Raw genomic sequence first — 25,187 nt, 5'->3', positions numbered from 1 at the left:
TATAAAAAAAAAACAACAACAACAACTATCCATATAGTCCAAAAGTATTGTATTTTGTTTAATGGTGGAGGATACACTGCCCTCTGGTGGCAGCGTTGGGTCTGGCTGGACTGTGGCCTTTTATGCCTGACAAGCAGACTGAAAACATAGCCAACACCATTGATTGCAAGGGTCATCAGTAGGGTTGTTCCGATCATGTTTTTTTGCTCCCGATCCGATCCCGATCGTTTTAGTTTGAGTGTCTGCCGATCCCGATATTTCCCGATCCGACTGTTTTTTTTGCTCCCGATTCAATTCCAATCATTCCCGATAATTTTTCCCGATCATATACATTTTGGCAATGCATTAAGAAAAAAAATGAATAAAACTCGGAAGAATATATACATTCAACATACAGTACATAAGTACTTTATTTGTTTATTATGAGAATAAATCCTCAAGATGGCATTTACATTATTAACATTCTTTCTGTGAGAGGGATCCACGGATAGAAAGACTTGTGACTTAATATTGACATCTAGTGTATTTGTTGAGCTTTCAGTAAATGATATTGTGGTCATCCCAAATGCATGATGGGAAGTGGACTGTGCGTCGTGCTACCAATGGAAATATCTTCTCGGCTTTGGGAATTACATTTGAAGTGCTTAAAAAACATTAATATATAAATATACATACATAAAAGTTTTTTTAATTTTTAAAAAATTATAATTAGGGTTTTTTTTCAATAATTTTTTTTTTTTAAATCCAAATGAGCTGTCCTGATCCGATCATGTAGTCTTACTCTCCCTCCTGCTGCTTTTCTTGGTCAGGCAGTGCACTGGAGTTGCTTATTAAAGTTAACGATGATTGACAGATGTTAAGGTCTGATCTTGTCAGTGATGCCAGGAAGCCAAAAATTCAAAGCGCCGCATGAGTCAATCATCGTTTAACTTGTTAAACAGTTGCTATGGCAACTTATTGAGTGTAAGCGAGCAGTTTGAGTGGACTCACGCAATGAAGCATAGAATAAAGACAAGCATTTTCATACTTTATCCTTGTTCAAAAAAAATAATTCGGAGGGACAGTAACATGTTTGAAACTTATCTTAATTATTACATTTGAAGTGCCTAAAAAACATTAATATATTAATATACATACATAAAAGTTCTTATGTTTTTTTTTAAATTATACTTTGGGTTAAAATGGAAAAACATGTCTTGTATGATGTATCTCTTCCCTAAATCTGAATAAAAAATTGAACACACACACACACAAAAAAAAAAAAAAAAAATCAGTCCATAGCTGATTTTTTTTCAATAAAAAAATGTTAAAAATCCAAATGAGCTGTCCTTATCCGATCACGTAGTCTCACTCTCCCTCCTGCTGCTTTTCTTGGTCAGGCAGTGCACTGGAGTTGCTTATTAAAGCTAACGATGATTGACAGATGTTAGGGTTTGATCTTGTCAGTGATGCCGGGAAGCCAAAACTTCAAAGCGCCGCATGCGTCAATCATCGTTTAACTTGTTAAACAGTTGCTATGGCAACTTATTGAGTGTAAGTGAGCAGCTTGAGTGGATTTCAGTGGACTCACGCCATAAAACATTTAATAAAGACAAGCATTTTTTTTTTTTTTACTTTATTCTCGTTTGGTGGGACAGTAACATGTTTAAAACTTATCATAATTATTACATTTGAAGTGCTTAAAAACCATTTATTAATACACACATATACATATATATATATATATATATATATATATACAGTGGTACCTCTACATACGAAGTTAATCCGTTCCAGGACCTTGTTTGTAAGTCGAAATGGTCGTATGTCGAGCAGGATTTTCCCATAGGAATACATTATAATTCCATTAATTCGTTCCACAGCCCAAAAACCTTCACTAAATCCTTAAAAATACTGCTGGTACTATTACAAATGGCAATTACACATAGCAAAACAAATAAATTATAAATCAAAATCGGAATAATAATAATAATAATTCCTGTATTAATGTAACGAATCGGGTTCTAATGTTGCGGACGTTTTTTGCCTACCCTGAACGCACCGCGGGGCTGACGTGCCAGAGACAGACCGGTGAGCTTGAGTTTCACTTTCACTTTGAATGTTTTCTTGAGAACACCGTCAATTGCGGCAGACAGAAGGTGTTTTTGTTTTGAATAAGTTGTGAAATAAATGATAAAAACGTGGCGAAGTTGGCGATTTCTCTGGAGATGTTACCATAATAAGAATTGTCAGCTTAACTTATAAAGACTGGCGAACGATGGTCGGAGGAGGACCGTGGAGATGTATTGTTGAGCCATTTCACGGATGCCCACCCTACGCTCATATTTTTCTGTCATTTGCATCTTCATTTAGAAGGTAAGCGTCAACTTTTGCCTCGTTTCACCACCTGTACCAACCTTTTCTGAAACCAGTGTTGATTTGTCACACAAGAAAATCCGCCGTGCATTCGTCTGCGGTGCTGCCATTGTCGTCGTATTTCGAGCATGTCGTCGGATGTAGAAACAAATGGCGAGTCAAATTTTACGTCGGATGTCGAAAAGTTCGTGTGTCGAAGCGATCGTATGTAGAGGTACCACTGTATGTATGCATACAAGTGAGTGTTTTTTTTAAATTATACTTTGGGTAAAAAGGAAAAACATGTCTTATATGTATCTCTTTCCAATGTTAAATCTGAATAAATACATTGAACACACAAAAAAAATGTATTTTTTTGGGGGTGGGGGCGCTACTTCGCGTTTTTTTTTTTTTTGCTTATAGCGGCGTGTTCTGGTCCCCATTTACCGCTAAAAACGGGAGATCGCTGTACTTGTTAAAATAGTCTTTAAAATTGTCACCATGGATACATGCAGTCATTAATTGTGTGTGTTTAGTGATTCTATCACTCACAGGGGCTTTACAGTTCTTGGGCTCCCGGGCGTAAGAGAGTTCGTAGATTTCATCCTCAGTGTAGTAAAGGTCCAAGGACAGCTGCACAGCGAGTGCAAGTAAACAGAGAGGCAGGAAGAGTTTGGTCAGGTCACATGGTAGAAGAAAAGATTTTCAAGGGCATACTCATGTAAAGCACTGCAAGGATGACACACGCAAGTACAACGCAGCAATTTGAATTCACTCTCGATCGCACTCCATTTATCACCCACACACTCATGGATCCTAGACTCTCATCGCACCCACGCGCGTGCCGACAAACCGCATGCTGGAACACACTCATCTGCATCTGGGCTTGAATAACATTGAATACAATGAGGTGAATCACACAAATGAGAGAAAACGATACCGTTAGGAGATGGACCAAGTCCTTGTTGGCGTCCAGTTTGGGAGGGATCTGCTGGAGTTGCATCAGTTCGTTGATATGGCTGTACAGGGCCTGCAGCTTCTGCACGTTGACTTTATTGTCTTCCACGTAGTCCGGCATTGCCTCATTCACTGAGATGAGGTCTTTTAGGTGTACGCCCAGGATGGGGATTTTAAAACCTGTACACTTGTTGTACGCTTGTCTATAGTTATCAAAGTTTCGGCATGAGGAGAGCAGATCTGTCATTTCATTTAAAACCTGATGAGAAAAAAAATGCATTTTTAATCCCCTTGAATACTCACGAATTGCAGTAATTTCTGCACTATAAAACTTGACTATAAGCTGCCACCCACCAAATGTGACACGAAAACGACATTTGTTCATAGATAAGCCGCACTGGACTATATACTATAGCTGTCCTCACTGTATTATGGAATATCTACACCAAAGATATTAACCGGAAACACTTTATTTGACAGCGGCATCATACGACTGTCATAAGACCATATGAACCACATGAAGCTTTGAACCAATTGGCTGAAAAGCTTCATTGCTTCAAAAAGCTTCATTTGGGCATCAAGCATCAGCTTCTGCTGCTACCTGTTATCAACACTGTTCCTGTCCAACATGCCTCCTAGCATGCATTGGAGCGCTACAGATGTAAATAACAATAACAATCATGTTCTGTGCTAATTATTTCTTCAGTTACTGTTCCAGTTGTTTCATTAGTTGCTAGTTATGGTATTTGGTAACACTAAATTTGACACTGGCGCCATAAGACTGTCATTACACAATCAAAATTATGACATGACACTGTCATGACTCATGAGCATTAATGAATGCTTATTACAGATGTCATTTAGTTTTTTCTGGCAAATTATCAAACTTTTTAATGGATGTAAAACATCTGAGCTGGACATAAATGAGTTAGTGAGATAATTTGCCCGATGACACTTAATGTTTATGACAGATGTCATTCAATAATGCCCATGATAGTGTCATGTCATAATTATTATTAATTAATAATAATTATAATTATTGTCATAATTATAACACTGTCAGTCATTGTTTAGCTCAGGGGTGTCCAAACGTTTTGCGAAGGGGGCCAGATTTGGTGTGGCAAAAATGTGGGGGGCCGACCTTGGCTGACGTACTTTACGTAGAACAATAGATTTAAGCAAATTTTAGCAAGGCATTCTGTGTGTCACATTTGCTTTATTTATTTATTTTTTTAAATTAATAATTTCAACAATCTTGCATCTAGCCTTTGTGGCATTCTCTTTCGATTCTCGAGATCTTGCGAAATACTGCTGCTGTGAAATTAAACTAGCTTCAAGTTTCTTCAATTTCTCGCTGCGTATCGTCCCTGTAATCTTGTCGTACATGTCAGCGTGTCTTGTTTGGTAATATCGCCTCACATTAAACTCTTTAAAAACAGCGACTGTTTCTTTGCAAATGAGGCAGACACAGTTGTTGCGTATTTTAATGAAGAAATAGTCCAATTTCCACCCATCCTTGAAGAGTCAGCCGTCGCAGTCAACTTTGTTGTTGTTGTTGATTGTTGCCATTTTAGAAAATTGGAAGTCAAGGGTCACACGGGGTAATGTTGCTTGAAGGGCTGCTGCCTTTTAGCGGGTAAATGAGGATCAGCATTTAATGTGTAAGCTACATCATATGCTGGTAGCAGTACTGTTGACCAATTTATTAAGTCTGTGTGCGGGCCAGACGTTATTGATCTTATGACAGAGGCTGGGGGCTGGATGAAATTTGACCACGGGCCGCATTTGGCCCCTTGGCCGCACATTGGACATGTCTGGTTTAGCTTGTTAAACACTAGCTGTTTTGCAACTCATTGTGTACGTAAAAAAAAAAAAAGTCTTATACTGTATCTCTTTCCAATGCTAAATGTAATTAAATACATTGAACATTTTTTAAAAATGTAAATAGGCTCCACTTCTATTGATTTTCGATTATCGCTCGGGGGTGTGGGGGGCACCCCCATAAATGGCGAAAAACAACGAGGGATCACTGTACCATACTTTTCAGACTATAAACCGCTACTTTTTTTTCCCTCATTTTGAATTCTAGGACTTATAGTCCAGTGTGTCTTATTTGTTCATTTATTTGCGTTAATAGGTAACACTTTATTTGACAGTGGTGTCATAAGACTGTCATAAGTTATGACTTGACAATATCATTAAAAGTGTCTTTTACATCGATTCAAAAATTAGATAATTTGCCAGAAAACACTAAATGACATCTGTTATAAGGATTCATTAATGCTCATGACAGTGTCATGTCATAATTATGATTGTCTTATAACAGTGTTGTGGCACCACTGTCAAATAAAGTGTTACCAATAGGGGTGTAACGGTACACAAAAATCTCGGTTCGGTACGTACCTCGGTTTTGAGGTCACGGTTCGGTTCATTTTCAGTACAGTAAGAAAACGAAATGCAAAATATAAATGTGCTAGTTGTTTATTACACACTTTTGTGCTTTCAACAATAGGAACATTATCCTATACAAAGCTAGAATTCTGCTCAAAAATAGAAAATACAATATTCTGAAATGTAGAGATTTTGAAAAACAAAATAAAAATAAATAACATTGGCTCAGACTTTCTCTTAAAATATCTGATGTGCACATTTGAACATTTGCAACACTGATCAGTTTCAAGTTTCTCATATTAACTTTATGACCACAGCCTCGAAAAGTAAGGGTTAGGTAAGAGCTGTTAAACGATTAAAAGTTTTAATTGAGTTAATCACAGCTTAAAAATAATCGTAATTAATCGCAATTCAAACCATCTCTTAAATATGCAATATTTTTCTGTGAATTATTTTTGGAATGGAAAGATAAGTCACAAGACGGATATATACAATCAACATACTGTACATAAGTACTGTATTTGTTGATTATAACAATAAATCCACAAGATGGCATTAACATTCTTTCTGTTGAAGACATTTTCTTTTTCCCTGCAAAAACACACAACAGAGCCTTAGAACAGTAACAAAAACAGTATTATTTATAATGTGTGCAAAGTGTGTGTAGTGTACACATAAATGTGGCCCTCTTCCCTACTCATCCTCTAGCCAGTCGCTGAGGCAAACCAACTTATTTATATTTTCTACAGTTGTTCCATCTACATTCTTTTTTAATTTGAATTCCCCACCCAGAGGGCCAACCTGCTTTTCTTCCATGTTTTACATTTAACCGTTACCCACGCTGCTCACTGCACTTCTGAGTGTTGTGACGGCCCTGGCCGTTTAATTGTTATCTTTTTTGAGACTGTCAGTCAGCTGATCGTCGCGTCCGCCAGCTGGCTGCCTCCCCTCCCAAAGTGACGTACTCTGATTGACGCCGGACGGGCAGACGACGTCGCCGCTGCTGATGGGCCACCCGAGGAAGAGTGCCAACTTCAGAAACCAGCCGCTGTCTGTCAAGTATCCATTGTGCAGCCCATTGTTTACATTTGCGGCAATAACGACACTTGCTTTACGGCAGCTAAGCCGATACAAGGTAGTACTACTGTATTAGGCCGTTGTTTGAGCTCGCATCCCCGCATGTGTTGTATTGTGCCTGAGTCTTGTTAACCAAATAGAGGCAGCGTTAACAAAAGTCATCTGACCGCTCGTCATTTTACAGTCAACACTCAGAGTTCGCATTTGACAGCATACGTGGCGCGTACCTCCTCGCCAGCTGTTTGCTCGCCATTCATTCACCTGTGCATTTGATCGCTATTTTGTTACACTCCCGCTTTTTCGGTGAGGTATTTTGTGTTCATTCATTATTGAAACAACTAGAACAGTAACTGAAGAAAAAAATAGCACAGAACATGAATTTTGATTGTAATTTACATCTGTAGCACTGCAATGCATGCTAGGAGGCATATTGGACGACAACAGTGTTGACAGCAGGTGGCAGCAGAGGTTGACTATCACCCCAAAGGGAGCAGTGATAGCCAAATGAAGCTTCTTGAAGCAATTCACCGTGGATCATTTGGTGTTATGACAGTGTTATGATGGCGCTGTCAAATAAAATGTTACCAGTTAATATCTTTTGGTGTAAATATAATACAATGAGAATAGTTTCGGCTTGTAGACCAGTGCGGCATATCTATGAACAAATGTCATTTTCGGGTCAATTTCGGTGGGTGGCGGCTTATAGTCAGCTGCGCCTTAAAGTCCGAAAATTACAGTACATAAGTTTTCTCTTTCATTTGACAGTGTGCAAGCTTTTTTGTTGTTGTTGTTGAATGCATGTCTAACTTAAAATAGGAAAATAATTGCCCCCCCCCCCCCAAAAAAGCAACCCAATAACATTTTTCAGCTTTGCAGGACAAAAACATATTTTCACTATGTAGTGAATATAATAGGTTTAAAGGATAATCGATTTCTATTCTTTTTCATCCATATAGTACATATCCATATACAGTGCCTTGCAAAAGTATTCGGCCCCCTTGAACCTTGCAACCTTTCGCCACATTTCAGGCTTCAAACATAAAGATATAAAATTTTAATTTTTTGTCAAGAATCAACAATAAGTGGGACACAATCGTGAAGTGGAACAAAATTTATTGGATAATTTAAACTTTTTTAACAAATAAAAAACTGAAAAGTGGGGCGTGCAATATTATTCGGCCCCCTTGCGTTAATACTTTGTAGCGCCACCTTTTGCTCCAATTACAGCTGCAAGTCGCTTGGGGTATGTTTCTATCAGTTTTGCACATCGAGAGACTGACATTCTGGCCCATTCTTCCTTGCAAAACAGCTCGAGCTCAGTGAGGTTGGATGGAGAGTGTTTGTGAACAGCAGTCTTCAGCTCTTTCCACAGATTCTCGATTGGTTTCAGGTCTGGACTTTGACTTGGCCATTCTAACACCTGGATACGTTTATTTTTTTTAACCATTCCATTGTAGATTTGGCTTTATGTTTTGGATCATTGTCCTGTTGGAAGATAAATCTCCGTCCCAGTCTCAGGTCTTGTGCAGATACCAACAGGTTTTCTTCCAGAATGTTCCTGTATTTGGCTGCATCCATCTTCCCATCAATTTTAACCATCTTCCCTGTCCCTGCTGAAGAAAAGCAGGCCTTTTACGCCAAACATATCGTTTTGCATCGTGGCCAAAAAGTTCAATTTTGGTTTCATCTGACCAGAGCATCTTCTTCCACATGTTTGGTGTGTCTCCCAGGTGGCTTGTGGCAAACTTTAAACGAGACTTTTTATGGATATCTTTGAGAAATGGCTTTCTTCTTGCCACTCTTCCATAAAGGCCAGATTTGTGCAGTGTACGACTGATTGTTGTCCTATGGACAGACTCTCCCACCTCAGCTGTAGATCTCTGCAGTTCATCCAGAGTGATCATGGGCCTCTTGGCTGCATCTCTGATCAGTTTTCTCCTTGTTTGAGAAGAAAGTTTGGAAGGACGGCCGGGCCTTGGTAGATTTGCAGTGGTCTGATGCTCCTTCCATTTCAATATGATGGCTTGCACAGTGCTCCTTGAGATGTTTAAAGCTTGGGAAATCTTTTTGTATCCAAATCCGGCTTTAAACTTCTCCACAACAGTATCTCGGACCTGCCTGGTGTGTTCCTCGGTTTTCATAATGCTCTCTGAACTTTAAACAGAACCCTGAGACTATCACAGAGCAGGTGCATTTATACGGAGACTTGATTACACACAGGTGGATTCTATTTATCATCATCGGTCATTTAGGACAACATTGGATCATTCAGAGATCCTCACTGAACTTCTGGAGTGAGTTTGCTGCACTGAAAGTAAAGGGGCCGAATAATATTGCACGCCCCACTTTTCAGTTTTTTATTTGTTAAAAAAGTTGAAATTATCCAATAAATGTTGTTCCACTTCACGATTGTGTCCCACTTGTTGTTGATTCTTGACAAAAAAATTAAATTTCATATCTTTATGTTTGAAGCCTGAAATGTGGCGAAAGGTTGCAAGATTCAAGGGGGCCGAATACTTTTGCAAGGCACTGTACATATATACATATATTTTTTACAATTTTCACCACGTTCCAGAAGAATTGAATTCAGTTTTGTATAATTAACACAGGTGCTTAATTTGCCTATGTCCTTCGGTGATTATTCATTACCTTGATGACCTCATTGGGTACATGGGAGGTGGTGTCCTTCAGTCTGGATATGGAGCTGTGACAAAGCCCTCCCACCACTGCCATTAGCGAGTTGTAGTTGTGCATGAGGTGTAAACCCTGGTGGGCGCACACAAACACATACAAGGTCATACAACGAGGCAATGCGCAATCCAATGAGAGACCCAATAGAAAAAAAAATATAAAGCTCAGTTCAGACGGTCAGGGAGGTATTACTCCTAACAATACATTCATGATTGTGGTTTGCAATGATAGTTACAAGCTCCAGGTAGTTCTGCTTATATAATATACAAAACTGCAGTTACATAAACCACTTAAATTGTTGTCGCCTTTTCACACTTTTTTATCCTGAAGCGCTTTTCCATCTCTTCTCAGCTCTCTAATTCCTGCTGTCACTGGAGAATGATGGTGTGAAATTTCTCTCCACACCCCATGGGCTTTGTGCTCAGCAGCAGGCTGGTGATTTAATGGTACGAACCAGTGCTGGCTGGGCCCACCGAAAAAAGCACTGCTCTGGTTGTAAATTAAGCCTAACTATTCACTAAGTTCATTTATTTGACAAATAGGGTATAGCTGAAGGAAGGGGAAATTTAATGAATAAAATTAAATAAGAAGGAATGTGCGCAAAATAGGGGATACTAGCCCTTTAAAGGGCAAGTAACTATTTTTGGTAATGAAGGAATAGTATATTTTCTCGTATTTACTGTTTAACTGTTTGTATTCCTCTAACGTACCCAATATAAAATAAATGCCATTTATATGATAGTTGAAGGAAAACAAACAGAGTATTATTTGACATAGGGCATAAGAGATACATGACCCCTTCTGACCACGGAAGCCCAACGCGTGCGTCATGCAGCTGACTGAGCAAGATTGATGCTGACTACCAGGTGATAGGCAAGACATCTACAAGCCCACGTCTGCAACACCAAATCCGGCAATCAGCTCTTCAGGACAGTCCAGAACAAATGACGGGACGTCCTGTACTACCACAACACCCGATCGGCCTGAACGATATTGGAAAAAACTATTGTTGCGATTTTTGGGGGGTTTGCGATATATTGCGATATTATATTGCGATATTTAAAAAAAATTATACATATTTTTTTAAAAGAAATTTTCACTTGATGACTCGAATAGCTGTTTGGAAAGACTTTGGATGACTCACCATCACCACAGTGTACAGTGATCCCTCGTTTTTTGCGGTTAATGGGGACCAGAACCCGCCGCAATAAGTGAAAAACCGCGGAGTAGCGCACCCCCCCAATTTTTTTTTTTTTTTTTTTTGGTGTGTGTGTGTGTTTTGTGCTCAATGTATTTATTCAGATTTAGCACTGGAAAGAGACACATATAAGACATGTTTTTTCTCACTTTTTTCCCAAAATTGATTTAAAAAATGTATATAAAATGTTTTTTAAGCACTTCATATGTCAAAATTATGATCAGTTTTAAACAAAACTTTTCAACCAAATCGTTTTTTAACAAGAATAAAGTACTGTAGTAGATAAATGCTTGGTTTTATTAAATGCTTCTGTTTATCTACCTTAGCTGTGACAGTTGGAGTGACATGTAGAAATTTCAAACTCCTCATGATCACTTCTGGCATTTATATGTCTCCAACGTCTCCACACACACACATTCATTCCAGCGCGGCTTCCTTGAAGAAACTGTTTAACAAGTTAAACGATGATTGACAGATGCCCGTGTGAAGTCTGCTTCTTTGCCCAAATCAACGCCATCGTTAACTTTAATAAGCAACAAAGGGCTGGGAGAGGGAAGGTGTGAGCCTGTGCTCAGAGTAGAAAGCAAGGCGTATATGGATTAAAAACAAAAAACAAAAAAAAAATAGCGCACGTGCTTGCGATGGGACTATCGCGCATGTGCACATCACCATGGCGATGTTCAAACGATATATCGTTCAGGCTTAACACCGATAACAAAAAGATCTCCAGCCCAGGGGTCGCGTTAACCGAATATTTTCCGTCGTTGACCGATTTTTTATAACGGTGACGGAAAAAACTGAAGTCCATCTGTCATTTTGACAGGTTGCAGTTCACACCCCAGACCACAGGGTGGCGAGTGAGCATATTAATTAGCTATTGTCTCGCTTGATGCATGACGTCGTTGGCCTTACTCGGAAAAATGTCAAGTCAACTGAGTGTCCGAAGTTTCTTCAAAAAGCCCCAAAACGACGATGGTGTTGATAAAAGAGGTGAAAAAAGAGGGACTGCACAAGCGGGCACGCAATTCAAGTCCATGCGCACCAGGAGGAAGGTGTGACACTGCGTTCAGGCCACAGCAGGTGAACTGTTAATTTCATTGTTCCATATGTAGCCTACCTACTGGGGCCACAGTCAGCTGTTTTTGTCACTGCGGAGAAAAAGTTACATATTCATCAGCTTGATGTGTGATGGCACGGTGTGGATTCTCTGTTAAGCTTGTTTGGACAGAATATTAATTTAAAATGAATGAAAACTAAATACTATTGAATTTGTTGAAGCTTTATGCAATGTTAAGAGTCTTGTTAGCTCGAATTGCTGTGTCCAGCCGCTATACAGTAGCTCTGCTGCTCTCTGTGAACTGTCTATTCATATTCAAGCCGGAACGCGCGCAGCTCTTAAGTGTCTCTGTCACGTGACTGTGTCGTAGCCGGTAACGCGCTCGGCCAAATGGACACACAAGTACGGAAGGTGAATTATGCCAAACAAAGGGTCACCACAATGTCATTATTATCATTTTAAAAATTTAAGTGACGGGTAAAAATAGATTATGACTGGATTTTTATGACCTTGTCAGTCAAAATGACAGACAACGAAAAAGTCTAGCGCAATCTCTGCTCCAGCCTCTCAGACGGTGAGGCGCACCGAACCTCCCACCTCATTTGCCTCATTAACCATGACCCGGCAACGGTGACACACGAACTTGACCGCCCAAATCTGCAACAGAAGAAGACCCATGCACACCCCTTTTCCTGCCCACGGCCCGCCACACAAGAGCCTTCAAAAAGACTTTGTTTAACTACTCGTTGTCTTTTTTTCTCAGGAATCTTTTGTTGACTTGTGATATGGCGACCCTTGAACCAGTCTATCTGGGTCTGTTGCCGTTTTGCCTTTTTGTATGATTGCTGTCAACTCGGAATAAATTGTCAACTTATGTTTCGAAGCCTTTTTCCAGCTTTCAAAATGGAGTCAGTACAAGGGGTCAAGACTAAGGTGAACGTGCGGAGTTTGGCCTTTTGGCCGGATTGTTGGACTCTTGCCGGCCGGGGCGTTGGAGCTGCGCCAGCGCGGGTCCGGCAGTTCGGCTGGCGTGATTCCGGCAATCTGGCTAAAATGTCCGATTCCTTCAGTCATTAATAAAAAACTAATCAGAACGCTATTAACATTTGGTATGAAAGATGCGAAATTTGTATCTTGATTTGAAGTCTGAATTATATGCAGGGGTGACACTGGGCGGGAACGGTCAGGAACGCATGTCCGATATAAGATTCAGGGCCGTAACGCTGTTCCGGTATATGGTGCTTTGATTCCGAAAATATGACGGCAACTGTCAAAAGGCTATGTAAAAAAAAAAATAAAAATACAAAGCTGCCACACATGCATTTCATCTCCAAGAAGAGAACAATCTACCAACATCAGATTTACATACACAAGTGTCAACAACAAGCATAATAAAGTGCTTGTGTAGCGTAATCCGTTTCCACCTATATTTATTATTTATTTTATTCCACGGACGGCATGGAGGTTTCCCCAGCTGCTGCAGTTATCAGAGTCTGACGATGACGAGTCACGTCAAGGTGCGAATGCAAGCAAAACGCCTGGGCTCATTTATCCTTTTAATTGACTGACATACTGACATGTGGTCACCAGAGATAGTTAGCTCTGATTGGTTCAAAAGTGCATGTTTTCTAAAACAGCAAAAAACAAAAAAAGGGCAATGCAACAGAAAATGGATCAAATCTTTAAGAGCAAGGAAAGAGTTAAGGTGGCTTTTTTTTAAAATCATATTTAGTTTTATTTGTTTTAGTTTGCTCTGATGGGGAGGTTCAGAACATCTTAGCTGTCAATGTGCACTTTGGACTTATATTTGTTCATTTATGTTAGGCTACTTATTAATTTCCTTATGATTTAAAAAAGTCAATGTTTGCGCAATCTTCAAAATATATTCCATGTCACTCTGCATAATATGTCATTTGTACTTATTTTTCTGAATGTATGTTACTTATATCTTTTTTATTAAAAAACACAACAAAACTTGTTTACATTATCTTCAATTTTAATATACAGTGCCTTGCAAAAGTATTCGGCCCCCTTGAACCTTGATACCTTTCGCCACATTTCAGGCTTCAAACATAAAGATATAAAATTTTAATTTTTTGTCAAGAATCAACAACAAGTGTGACACAATCGTGAAGTGGAACAAAATTTATTGGATAATTCAAACTTTTTTAACAAATAAAAAACTGAAAAGTGGGGCGTGCAATATTATTCGGCCCCCTTGCGTTAATACTTTGTAGCGCCACCTTTTGCTCCAATTACAGCTGCAAGTCGCTTGGGGTATGTTTCTATCAGTTTTGCACATCGAGAGACTGACATTCTTGCCCATTCTTCCTTGTAAAACAGCTCGAGCTCAGTGAGGTTGGATGGAGAGTGTTTGTGAACAGCAGTCTTCAGCTCTTTCCACAGATTCTCGATTGGATTCAGGTCTGGACTTTGACTTGGCCATTCTAACACCTGGATACGTTTATTTTTGAACCATTCCATTGTAGATTTGGCTTTATTTTTTGGATCATTGTCCTGTTGGAAGATAAATCTCCGTCCCAGTCTCAGGTCTTGTGCAGATACCAACAGGTTTTCTTCCAGAATGTTCCTGTATTTGGCTGCATCCATCCTCCCGTCAATTTTAACCATCTTCCCTGTCCCTGCTGAAGAAAAGCAGGCCCAAACCATGATGCTGCCACCACCATGTTTGACAGTGGGGATGGTGTGTTCAGGGTGATGAGCTGTGTTGATTTTACGCCAAACATATCGTTTTGCATTGTGGCCAAAAAGTTCAATTTTGGTTTCATCTGACCAGAGCACCTTCTTCCACATGTTTGGTGTGTCTCCCAGGTGGCTTGTGGCAAACTTTAAATGGGACTTTTTATGGATATCTTTGAGAAATGGCTTTCTTCTTGCCACTCTTCCATAAAGGCCAGATTTGTGCAGTGTACGACTGATTGTTGTCCTATGGACAGACTCTCCCACCTCAGCTGTAGATCTCTGCAGTTCATCCAGAGTGATCATGGGCCTCTTGGCTGCATCTCTGATCAGTTTTCTCCTTGTCTGAGAAGAAAGTTTGGAAGGACGGCCGGGTCTTGGTAGATTTGCAGTGGTCTGATGCTCCTTCCATTTCAATATGATGGCTTGCACAGTGCTCCTTGAGATGTTTAAAGCTTGGGAAATCTTTTTGTATCCAAATCCGGCTTTAAACTTCTCCACAACAGTATCTCGGACCTGCCTGGTGTGTTCCTTGGTTTTCATAATGCTCTCTGCACTTTAAACAGAACCCTGAGACTATCACAGAGCAGGTGCATTTATACGGAGACTTGATTACACACATGGGATTCTATTTATCATCATCGGTCATTTAGGACAACATTGGATCATTCAGAGATCCTCACTGAACTTCTGGAGTGAGTTTGCTGCACTGAAAGTAAAGGGGCCGAATAATATTGCACGCCCCTCTTTTCAGTTTTTATTTGTTAAAAAAGTTGAAATTATCCAATAAATGTTGTTCCACTTCACGATTGTGTCCCACTTGTTGTTGATTCTTGACAAAAAAATTAAATTTCATATCTTTATGTTTGAAGCCTGAAATGTGGCGAAAGGTTGCAAGATTCAAGGGGGCCGAATAGTTTTGCAAGGCACCGTACATCCTATGTTCTTAAGTAGTTAAAATTGAGATTTGGCATTTAGTATGTGAGGAAATGCGGGAAAATAAAAATTAGGAGATGGAGGTTAGGGTTATAGCTGTTTTTGTTAACTTTTATTTTGCAAATACAATTTGGAATGAAAATCAGTTTTTGTATGTGATGTAGAAATAACTGGCCAAAACAGTTTTCTTTGCATTTTAGTAGTTTTGACCCCCCACCCCCCCAAAAAATAAAACATAAAATAAAATTTCTGGCTCCGTGGCGACCTTCATGCCAGGGAGTTCCAGCAAGAAATTCTAACCACTTTCACCCCTGATTATATGTATACAGTGGAACCACTACATATGAAGTTAATTCATTCCAGGAGCTTGTTTGTAAGTCTGGCAGCTGGCTGGCAGCGATCATTCACTGCCAGCCCTCCCAGTCCAAATGGATTGGATGTCTAGTGCTGTCAATAGTGTCCACTGAGTAAAATGAATGCTCTATGAAGGTTAGCGGTTATAAGGTGATTATAACTCTACCTGTGCCACGTGAATGAACTTGGTGAAAACCTCAGCTCTGAGCTGAGCCGTAGGTCTGCTCAACACCATCAGCTGAACCCACTGGGACACCCCGTTGCACAAGGCGATGGAACGCTCCATCACGGGGATGTCCTTCATGCAGCAGTTGCGGATGTAATTCTGGTAGTCTATAAACTGGCAGTGAGAGCAGAGAGTAATGAGGTGAACGCATTTCCTTTGGGAGGAAATATGCACCTTGCATGCATACCAAATACAAGAATCACCAGTGCACCAAAGGTTTTTAACTCTGTTATAAGCAAGCACTCACAGAAATCCTGCAAAATGATTTAAACTCCAGGAAAGTGAGATGCTCAGCCAGTTCGATCGGCTCCAGGTGGTCAAAAAGAAGCGAGACCTTCCTCTTTTTACTGCTGTTAGCTTTCATCTTCTGGCTGGCCTTCCACGACCAGTCCCGCTCGTTGCTACAACACATGATAGACCCAAGAGGGTGGGTAAATGAACATTCACTTATGATAGACACCGAACACTTCCGCAAGTTTTTATGATCAAGAAAGTATTTCATTTTTTTTACTGGCTGATTTGGGAGTCGTGTTCAGACCTCTCAGTTGACAGCTGGTCACACATTAACACTTACATCCATTTGGTCTCTAGTAGGCAGCAGAGATGCTCCTGTCCCTGCTCCCTGATCAGATCTCGGAGCTGGTCCAAGCTGTCTGACAAGCTGTGATGCAGCCTGAACATCATCCAGAATTCCTGAATCCAATGTCTGTAAGTCACAAAAAACGACGTGTCTTACGGAAGGAAAACATAGGAGTAGGAGTAATGACTTGTTGTGATCTTATGAAAGCACAAACCTGATGAGGTAGCATATTCTCTGGCACTCTCCTGGCTGTTCATTGTCCATGGCACTTTTAAATGTAAGGATCATGGTTAAGGTTGCTAGATGATTATTTATATGGCTTTTATTTACAATAATATTAAGTTACTGGCAATACGAGGTGACATTTGGCAATGTAGGAGGCAACTGTGAAACCTAATTGGTGTGCACCACTCAGTGAATCACTGTACAATACAGTGAACAACAAATTGTACAAGCACAAACAAAGCCACCAAAACAATGGTTGCCAAATGTTTTGAGAGATTTTCCATCATAATAGAAAGTAATTTAACAGAATGAAAGGTTCATTAAAGTAGACATTTTTCCAAGGCCAAGCGTGCATCGCTTGGGAAATGTTGTCAGGTTTGTAGGTTAGCGAACAAGGCAGGTGCAAACAAAATGTACAGTACTTTAACAAACAAGAACAAATCAACAAAGCAAAACTGATGAGGTTGAGAACACGACGAAGCATGGACGAAGACCCGACAAATAGAAAATTTTGCACAACTTATATACTAAGTGACAAAATACTGGGTTCTACACCTCACATTGCTGATATGTGTACACTCCACCCTGCCAAATCCTGGCTCACCGAACAGTCCATCCACATGGTGTCAACGGGTAAATATAATTACCTAACGATAGCACCTCTATGTTCATAGGTAACATACAGTCATGTGAAAAAATTAGGACACCCGTTAAATATTCAGTTCTGTATTTAGAAATGCTCACATATCAATGTGTGATCCTGTTTTTCTTTATCTCTGGAACAGAAAGTGATTTAATTGCAGGTAAACAACAAAAAGGCCTTCAGGAAGAAGACTGTAGATGCTTATGAGTCTGGTAAGGGGTTTCAAAAGATCTCAAAAGAATATAAAATCAGGCATTACAAGTGGAGGACATTCAAAATAACTGCCAACATGCCCAGGTCTGGCCATCCAAGCAAGTTCACACCGAGAAAGGGTTAATTCTGACTTAAGCAGAAATTCGGGTTCCATCGCAAGCGTTGGAACAGAACTCATTCATAACCCGAGGACTACCTGTATATCAAACTCCCATGTGATACATTAAAACTGTACAGACCAAAAAGACACTCAGACTCCTCCATGTCTAGATAGAGATAGATAGAAATTAGAGAGATGTATAGATATATAGATGTATAGATACATGTATATAAAGATGGATAGATTATAGAAAGATGATAGATGTAGATATATAGATAGATGGACAGACAGGTGTATAGATAGAAAAATGTATAGATAGATGGATATATGTATAATTAGATGAATAGATGATAGATTACAGAGCTGTTTAGATAGATGTATAGATAAATAAATAGATATATACTGTAGATAGATGTATAGATAGATAGATGATAGATGTACAGACAGATATATAGATAGATGGACAGATGCATAGATAGTTGTATAGCTAGATGTTCAGATAAATAAATGTATAGCTATATGTATAGATAGATGAATAGATGTATAGATAAATAGATGATAGATGTATAGATAAATGTATGTATATAAATATACAGGTAGATGTATAAATTGATGTATAGACCCTACCCAACGATGTCACAAAATCACGTGATCGCTGTATTGTTCCGCCCCCTTGTCCGTCATTTTGTGTCTGTATTATCAATGGTCTCAATTGATCGAGCAATTTATAATGCATTTCATGGAAGACCCATGGCTTTCGGATGCAGTAAACTCACTTGATGCGTTGCATAAAAGGCGTTATGTGGAAAAGCTTCAGTTTATCCATTCGCCAGATCCATATTTGATGCCTAAATCGATGTTTTTCGACCCGCTGTCTTTGCCGTATTTGCCTGACATATGCTAGCTACCCTGATATTTACAACTATCTTGTCCACACAAAATCAGCCTATTCTCACGAAAGTTTGAAAAACTTTAAGAACTTGGAGGCTTATAAATACTTCGTTGCTGGTTGAGTGAAACAGGTCCTCGTCCACGAAAATTCGGCAGGAATCGATCTTGTGCTTGGAAAGGTGAGTTACGAAATTTTCAATTCAAAATCTTTTGTTCTTCCTAACATCCACTGTCAAGTCTAATGTATTTCATGTCATTTGTCAATGGAGCTAGGGCTTTTAATGTTTATATGGTTTAGCGATAGCACTCTCACTACATACATACGTGTATGTTGTCGGCGATTAGCCTAGCAATGATCTTAATTGTGGTTGTCAGCCCAAAACCCTCTAAATATATATTAAATGCATCTTACCAGATATAAAATGACTACTACACAATCTGTGGTAATCGTTTGGAGCCCAGTTTTCTTGTCGAATTGCAGCAGCCCATCTCGCTCTCTTCTCTCCGGGTCTCTCGGAATCCGGTAGAACTTCAAGTCTCTCCGTCTATCTTCTCTGTTTTTGCAACCGACCGCCACACACGACTTCAGCATTTTGATTATTAATGTTAACGAGCAGAAAAACAGGCCAAAATAGGAGGAATTTACGAAGCGCTAATGCATTAACATGACGAGTATACGGACAACATGGCGCGGGGGCGTGGCTGTGACGTCACGTGAGTAGGGTCTATAGCTAGCTAGCTAGATAGATAGAAAGTGACTAGACAAAGAGAAACAACTGATAGACGTATAGATATATGTATAGATAGATGAATAGATAGGTAAATAGATGATAGATGTATAGATAGATAAATGTATGTATAAATAAATATACAGATAGATGTATAGATAAATATATGTATAGATGTATAGATAGATGTATAGATGTATAGATAGATATAGATAGATGATAGATGTATGGGTGGATTGATAGATGTATAGATAAATGTATAAATAGATGAATAGATGATAGATCACAGAGATGTTTAGATAGATGTATAGATAAATACATATATTCTGTAGATAGATGTATAGATAGATAGATGGTAGATGTACAGACAGATGTATAGATAGATGGATAGATGTATAGAAAGACAGAGATAGACGTATAGATACAGTAGATGTACAGACAGATATAGATGTACAGATAAATATATATATATATATATATATATAGAGAGAGAGAGAGAGAGAGAGAGAGAGAGATGAATAGATGTATAGATAAATAGATGATAGTTGTATAGATAGATAAATGTATGTATAGATATATACATAGATGTATAGATAGATATACAGATAGATGTATAGCTAGCTAGCTAGATAGATAGAAAGTGACTAGACAAAGAGAAATAACTGATAGACGTATAGATAGATGTATAATTAGATGTATAGACAGATATAGATGTACAGATAAATAAATGTATAGATATATGTATAGATAGATGAATAGATGTATAGATAGGTAAATAGATGATAGATGTATAAATAGATAAATGTATGTATAAATAAATATATAGATATTAGTATAGATAGATATACAGATAGATGTATAGATAGAAAGTGACTAGACAAAGAGAAACAACTGGGTGGACATGGCATGCATAGGGAAAGCTAACTGGTGGACACACAAGAAGCAGGGTGACTACAGGTCAAATCAATTGCAATCACAAAGACAAAACTGGAAAAAGACCTCCAGGCAACATAAACCAAAACTGGATTCTAACGTAATTCCATATACAGTAAGTATCAGATCATACAAACACAAGGGTGAGTTTGAAATTACCCCCCCAAAATTTTTGTGTAATTTCAATGGCAAGTCTAATAATATTATCCCGCAGGCCTTCATTTTGCACTTTGACCGTCAACCATAGTATAGATGGAGTGGCAGAATAAAAAGCAGTTCAAGACAAAGTGTGATGTGAGAGTCAGCCTTCATAAATAAACGGATTGACACGACAGCTCTTATCTGGCAGGAATCATCTTGAAGTGATGCACATAAAAAGGCTAATGGCGTCATGGGAGCAGAAGAAGCGCCCACGCAATCCCTGGGCTGGACTGCGATGATGAAGGCTGTTAATGGCCCCCGCGTCTCCACCCTGATCAGAACACACTTTCAATCCATTTGATGGATACTTCTGGGGCTCGGGTTCCGAATGAGAGGTAAAAATAGCCGTGGGACATTTTGTATTGTGTGTTGTGTTGTGACGTACTTTGTGCAAGCGGCCGTCTCTTTAAACTGTTGATGTGTTTATATATAGTTGAAGAGGCCGCGTGTGCGTCTACGTGTCTGAAAAAAATAAAAAACAGAGGTAATTAACACCTGAAACCCCGGGGCTGCTCGCTAAGCCGGCGCTCTCCTCCGAGAGGCTTTGTGACGACACTACTGTTTCCTGAATGGAAGCCGAGATTGAAAGCCCTTCACTCCACTCACAAGACACGACGCAAATAAAGATGCGCTTTGTTTACACAGCAAATGATAAAAAAAGACCAAACAAACATGGGCACATGAAAATATACAAGGAGATACAGTTTCGTTCAAGATTTTTCTGCACCTTTGTTCAATTGTCAATGAAAGGCAGAAAAATTAAATGATCTTTTACGAAATGGCTAAAGGTACAATTATTGTTATTTTTTTATCCATCCTGTTCAGAATCTTAAGCATGGAGAATTGGAATCTGAGTGTCTTGATAAGCTGAACAGCTTTAATGTGCCACATGGGAGTTTAGTGCACTTCCATTGTGCTTGTTTATATTGTGTTGTAATCAAAGACTTCACTATCAATTGAAGGGACACGGGGCTCCAGGCTGATCCGTAGGGTGCCTACTTTCAAAAACTTAAAGTTGAAATATTTTCAAAACCAAAGCCACTAGTGACCTAAAACCAAAATAGGCACCTCCCTTGGGGATAAATGAGTCTCCATGAGCAGCGACATCAAAAAATTCTAAGTCGTTCCCTAATAAAATCCCGATTAATTATATTTTATACAAGTATAACAAAACTTAAAATGGCTATAAAATTCTCAAATTTTACATTAGATGCACAAAAATCACCAAATGCAGAGATAATCACCTTTCTTTTCAGGATCAATAGGAATATTTAACATATCATGTCAATTTTTGCCCAAAATAGCAACTTAATTTTTTGTTGTTGTTTTCAACAACTCATAAATCACTTAGTTTTCAAATCAGAAACTTAATACTTAAAGAAAGCATGCAGAATCATCCTAATTTTACTCAACAAAAGCAAAATTTGCAATTTTCTGTATACAATCACAACTTATTTAGGTTGAATTCCGCTATTGTGCAGAGATACAAAACCTGTCACAAAAGAAAGAGCTTTTTAAGTTGAAAATTCTTGTAAATGAATGCTTAAACCGAGTAATTTCTATAGATATGAATGTAAAACAGTCTAGATTCTTGGTTAAAAGCAAAAAACGGGCAGTTATCGTTCATTTTATGTAAATATTTCAAGCCAAAGTTACACTATTGTGTAATCCAACATGGCGGCTGTCACTAAACAAAGAGTTTTTAAAGTTGAAAATTCTGTTAAATAAATGCTTAAGTGGTGGAATTTCGATAAATATGAACGTAAAACAGTCGAGATTCTTGGTTAAAAGCAAAAAACGGGCAGTTATCGTTCATTTTACGTAAATATTTTTAGCCAGAATCACGGTATTGTGTAATCTAACATGGCGGCTGTCACAAAACAAAGAGCTTTTAAAGTTGAAAATTCTTGTAAATAAATGCTTAAATGGTGGAATTTCTATAGGTATGAATGTAAACGGTCTAGATACTTGGTTAAAAGCAAAAAAAGGGCAGTTATCGTTCATGTCATGTAAATGTTTTAAACCAAAATCACGGTATTGTGTAATCTAACATGGCGGCTGTCACTAAACAAAGAGTTTTTAAAGTTGGAAATTCTGGTAAATAAATGCTTAAGTGGTGGAATTTCTATAAATATGAACGTAATACAGTCGAGATTCTTGGTTAAAAGGAAAACACGGGCAGTTATCGTTCATTTTACGTAAATATTTTAAGACAAAATCACGGTATTGTATAATCTATCATGGCGGCTGTCACTAAACAAAGAGTTTTTAAAGTTGAAAATTCTTGTAAATAAATGCTTAAGTGGCGGAATTTCTATAAATATGAACGTAAAACAGTCGAGATTCTTGTTTAAAAGCAAAAAACGGGCAGTTATCGTTCATTTTATGTAAATATTTTAAGCCAGAATTGTGTTATCTAAGATGGCGGCTGTCACAAAACAAAGAGCTTTTTAAGTGCAAAATTCTTGTAAATAAATGCTTAAACCGCGTAATTTCTATAGATATGAACGTAAAACAGTCTAGATTCTTGGTTAAAAGCAAAAAACAGGCAGTTATCGTTCATTTTCCGACATACTTTAAGACAAAATTACACCATTGTGTAATCCAACATGGCGGCCATCACAATCATAGAGCTTTTTAAATTCAAAGTTCTTGTAAAAAAGTGCTTAAATCGCGGAATTTCTATATATATGAACGTAAAAAAGTCTAGATTCTTGGTTAAAAGCATAAAACTGGCAATTATCGTTCATTTTACGTAAATATTTTTAGACAAAATTACACTACTGTGTAATCCAACATGGCGGCCATCACAAAACAAAGAGCTTTTTAAGTTCAAAATTCTTGTAAATAAATGCTTAAACGGCGGAATTTCTATACATATGAATGTAAAACAGTATAGATTCTTGGTTAAAAGCAAAAAACGGGCAGTTATCGTTCATTTTACGTAAATACTTTAAGCCAAAATTACACGATTGTGTAATCCAACATGGCGGCCGTCACAAAACGAAGAGTTTTTAAAGTTGAAAATTCTTGTAAATGAATGTTTAAATCACGGCATTTCTATAGATATTAACGTAAAACAGTCTAGATTCTTGGTTAAAAGCAAAAAACGGGCAGTTATCGTTCATTTTACGTAAATATTTTAAGCTAAATGGTAATCCAACATGGCTGCTGTCACAAAACAAAGAGCTTTTTAAGTTAAAAGTTCTTCTAAAAAAGTACTTAAATCACGGAATTTCTATAGATATGAACGTAAAACAGTCTAAATTCTTGGTTAAAAGCAAAAAACAGGCAGTTATCATTCATTTTCCGTACATACTTTACGACAAAATTACACTTTTGTGTAATCCAACATGGCGGCCGTCACAATCAAAGAGCTTTTTAAGTTCAAAGTTCTTGTAAATAAATGCTTAAACGGCGGAATTTCTATACATATGAATGTAAAACAGTATAGATTCTTGGTTAAAAGCAAAAAACGGGCAGTTATCGTTCATTTTACGTAAGTACTTTAAACCCAAATTACACGGTTGTGTAATCCAACATGGCGGCCGTCACAAAACGAAGAGTTTTTAAAGTTGAAAATTCTTGTAAATGAATGTTTAAATCACGGCATTTCTATAGATATTAACGTAAAACAGTCTAGATTCTTGGTTAAAAGCAAAAAACGGGCAGTTATCGTTCATTTTACGTAAATATTTTAAGCTAAATTGTAATCCAACATGGCTGCCGTCACAAAACAAAGTGCTTTTTAAGTTAAAAGTTCTTCTAAAAAAGTACTTAAATCACGGAATTTCTATAGATATGAACGTAAAACAGTCTAAATTCTTGGTTAAAAGCAAAAAACAGGCAGTTATCATTCATTTTCCGTACATACTTTACGACAAAATTACACTATTGTGTAATCCAACATGGCGGCCGTCACAATCAAAGAGCTTTTTAAGTTCAAAGTTCTTGTAAAAAGTGCTTAAATCGCGGAATTTCTATAGATATGAACGTAAAACAGTCGAGATTCTTGTTTAAAAGCAAAAAACGGGCAGTTATCGTTCATTTTATGTAAATATTTTAAGCCAGAATTGTGTTATCTAAGATGGCGGCTGTCACAAAACAAAGAGCTTTTTAAGTGCAAAATTCTTGTAAATAAATGCTTAAACCGCGTAATTTCTATAGATATGAACGTAAAACAGTCTAGATTCTTGGTTAAAAGCAAAAAACAGGCAGATATCGTTCATTTTCCGACATACTTTAAGACAAAATTACACCATTGTGTAATCCAACATGGCGGCCATCACAATCATAGAGCTTTTTAAATTCAAAATTCTTGTAAATAAATGATTCAATCGCGGAATTTCTATAGATATGAATGTAAAACCGTCTGGATTCTTGGGTAAAAGCAAAAAACGGGCAGTTATTATTCATTTTACGTAAATATTTTAAACCAAAATTACGGTGTTGTGTAATCCCACATGGCGGCCGTCACAAAACAAAGAGCTTTTTAAGTTGAAAGTTCTTGTAAATAAATGCTTAAATCACAGAATTTCTATAGATTAGATAAATTAATTAATTAAATTAATAATAATTAATTAAAATTTCGTCCATTAATCTCCCAGAAGTGGCAATAGCAACTAAATTCAGTGTATTTATTGGTTTAGAGACACGGACATGTCATGTCCTTCAGCAGCATGCTCAGGTCTGGAAGGGTTAATGTTATGAATCAATTTGAATTTATTTTATAAAATTTTATTTTTCAGTATT

The 25,187-nt window shown here is 38.0% G+C and overlaps 1 protein-coding gene across 1 annotated transcript in view; it reads right to left on the bottom strand.

Annotated features, from left to right (window-relative positions):
- Positions 1-25,187, bottom strand: part of LOC130931457 (RAS guanyl-releasing protein 1-like) — a 64,554-nt gene that overhangs the window by 11,914 nt on the left and 27,453 nt on the right. Inside the window, exons 5-11 of the mRNA XM_057860272.1 lie at positions 16,716-16,778; positions 16,496-16,627; positions 16,169-16,322; positions 15,862-16,035; positions 9,409-9,525; positions 3,275-3,550; positions 2,887-2,967 (exon numbers count right to left, since the gene is read on the bottom strand). Coding sequence (XP_057716255.1) covers positions 2,887-2,967; positions 3,275-3,550; positions 9,409-9,525; positions 15,862-16,035; positions 16,169-16,322; positions 16,496-16,627; positions 16,716-16,778 — 997 coding nt within the window. The remainder of the gene's footprint in view (positions 1-2,886; positions 2,968-3,274; positions 3,551-9,408; positions 9,526-15,861; positions 16,036-16,168; positions 16,323-16,495; positions 16,628-16,715; positions 16,779-25,187) is intronic.

This window comes from Corythoichthys intestinalis, chromosome 15 (genome assembly GCF_030265065.1).
Source record: "Corythoichthys intestinalis isolate RoL2023-P3 chromosome 15, ASM3026506v1, whole genome shotgun sequence".
Taxonomy (NCBI): domain Eukaryota; kingdom Metazoa; phylum Chordata; class Actinopteri; order Syngnathiformes; family Syngnathidae; genus Corythoichthys; species Corythoichthys intestinalis.
The sequence above is the reverse complement of the archived record's forward strand: the minus strand, read 5'-3'. Positions and strand labels throughout refer to the sequence as shown.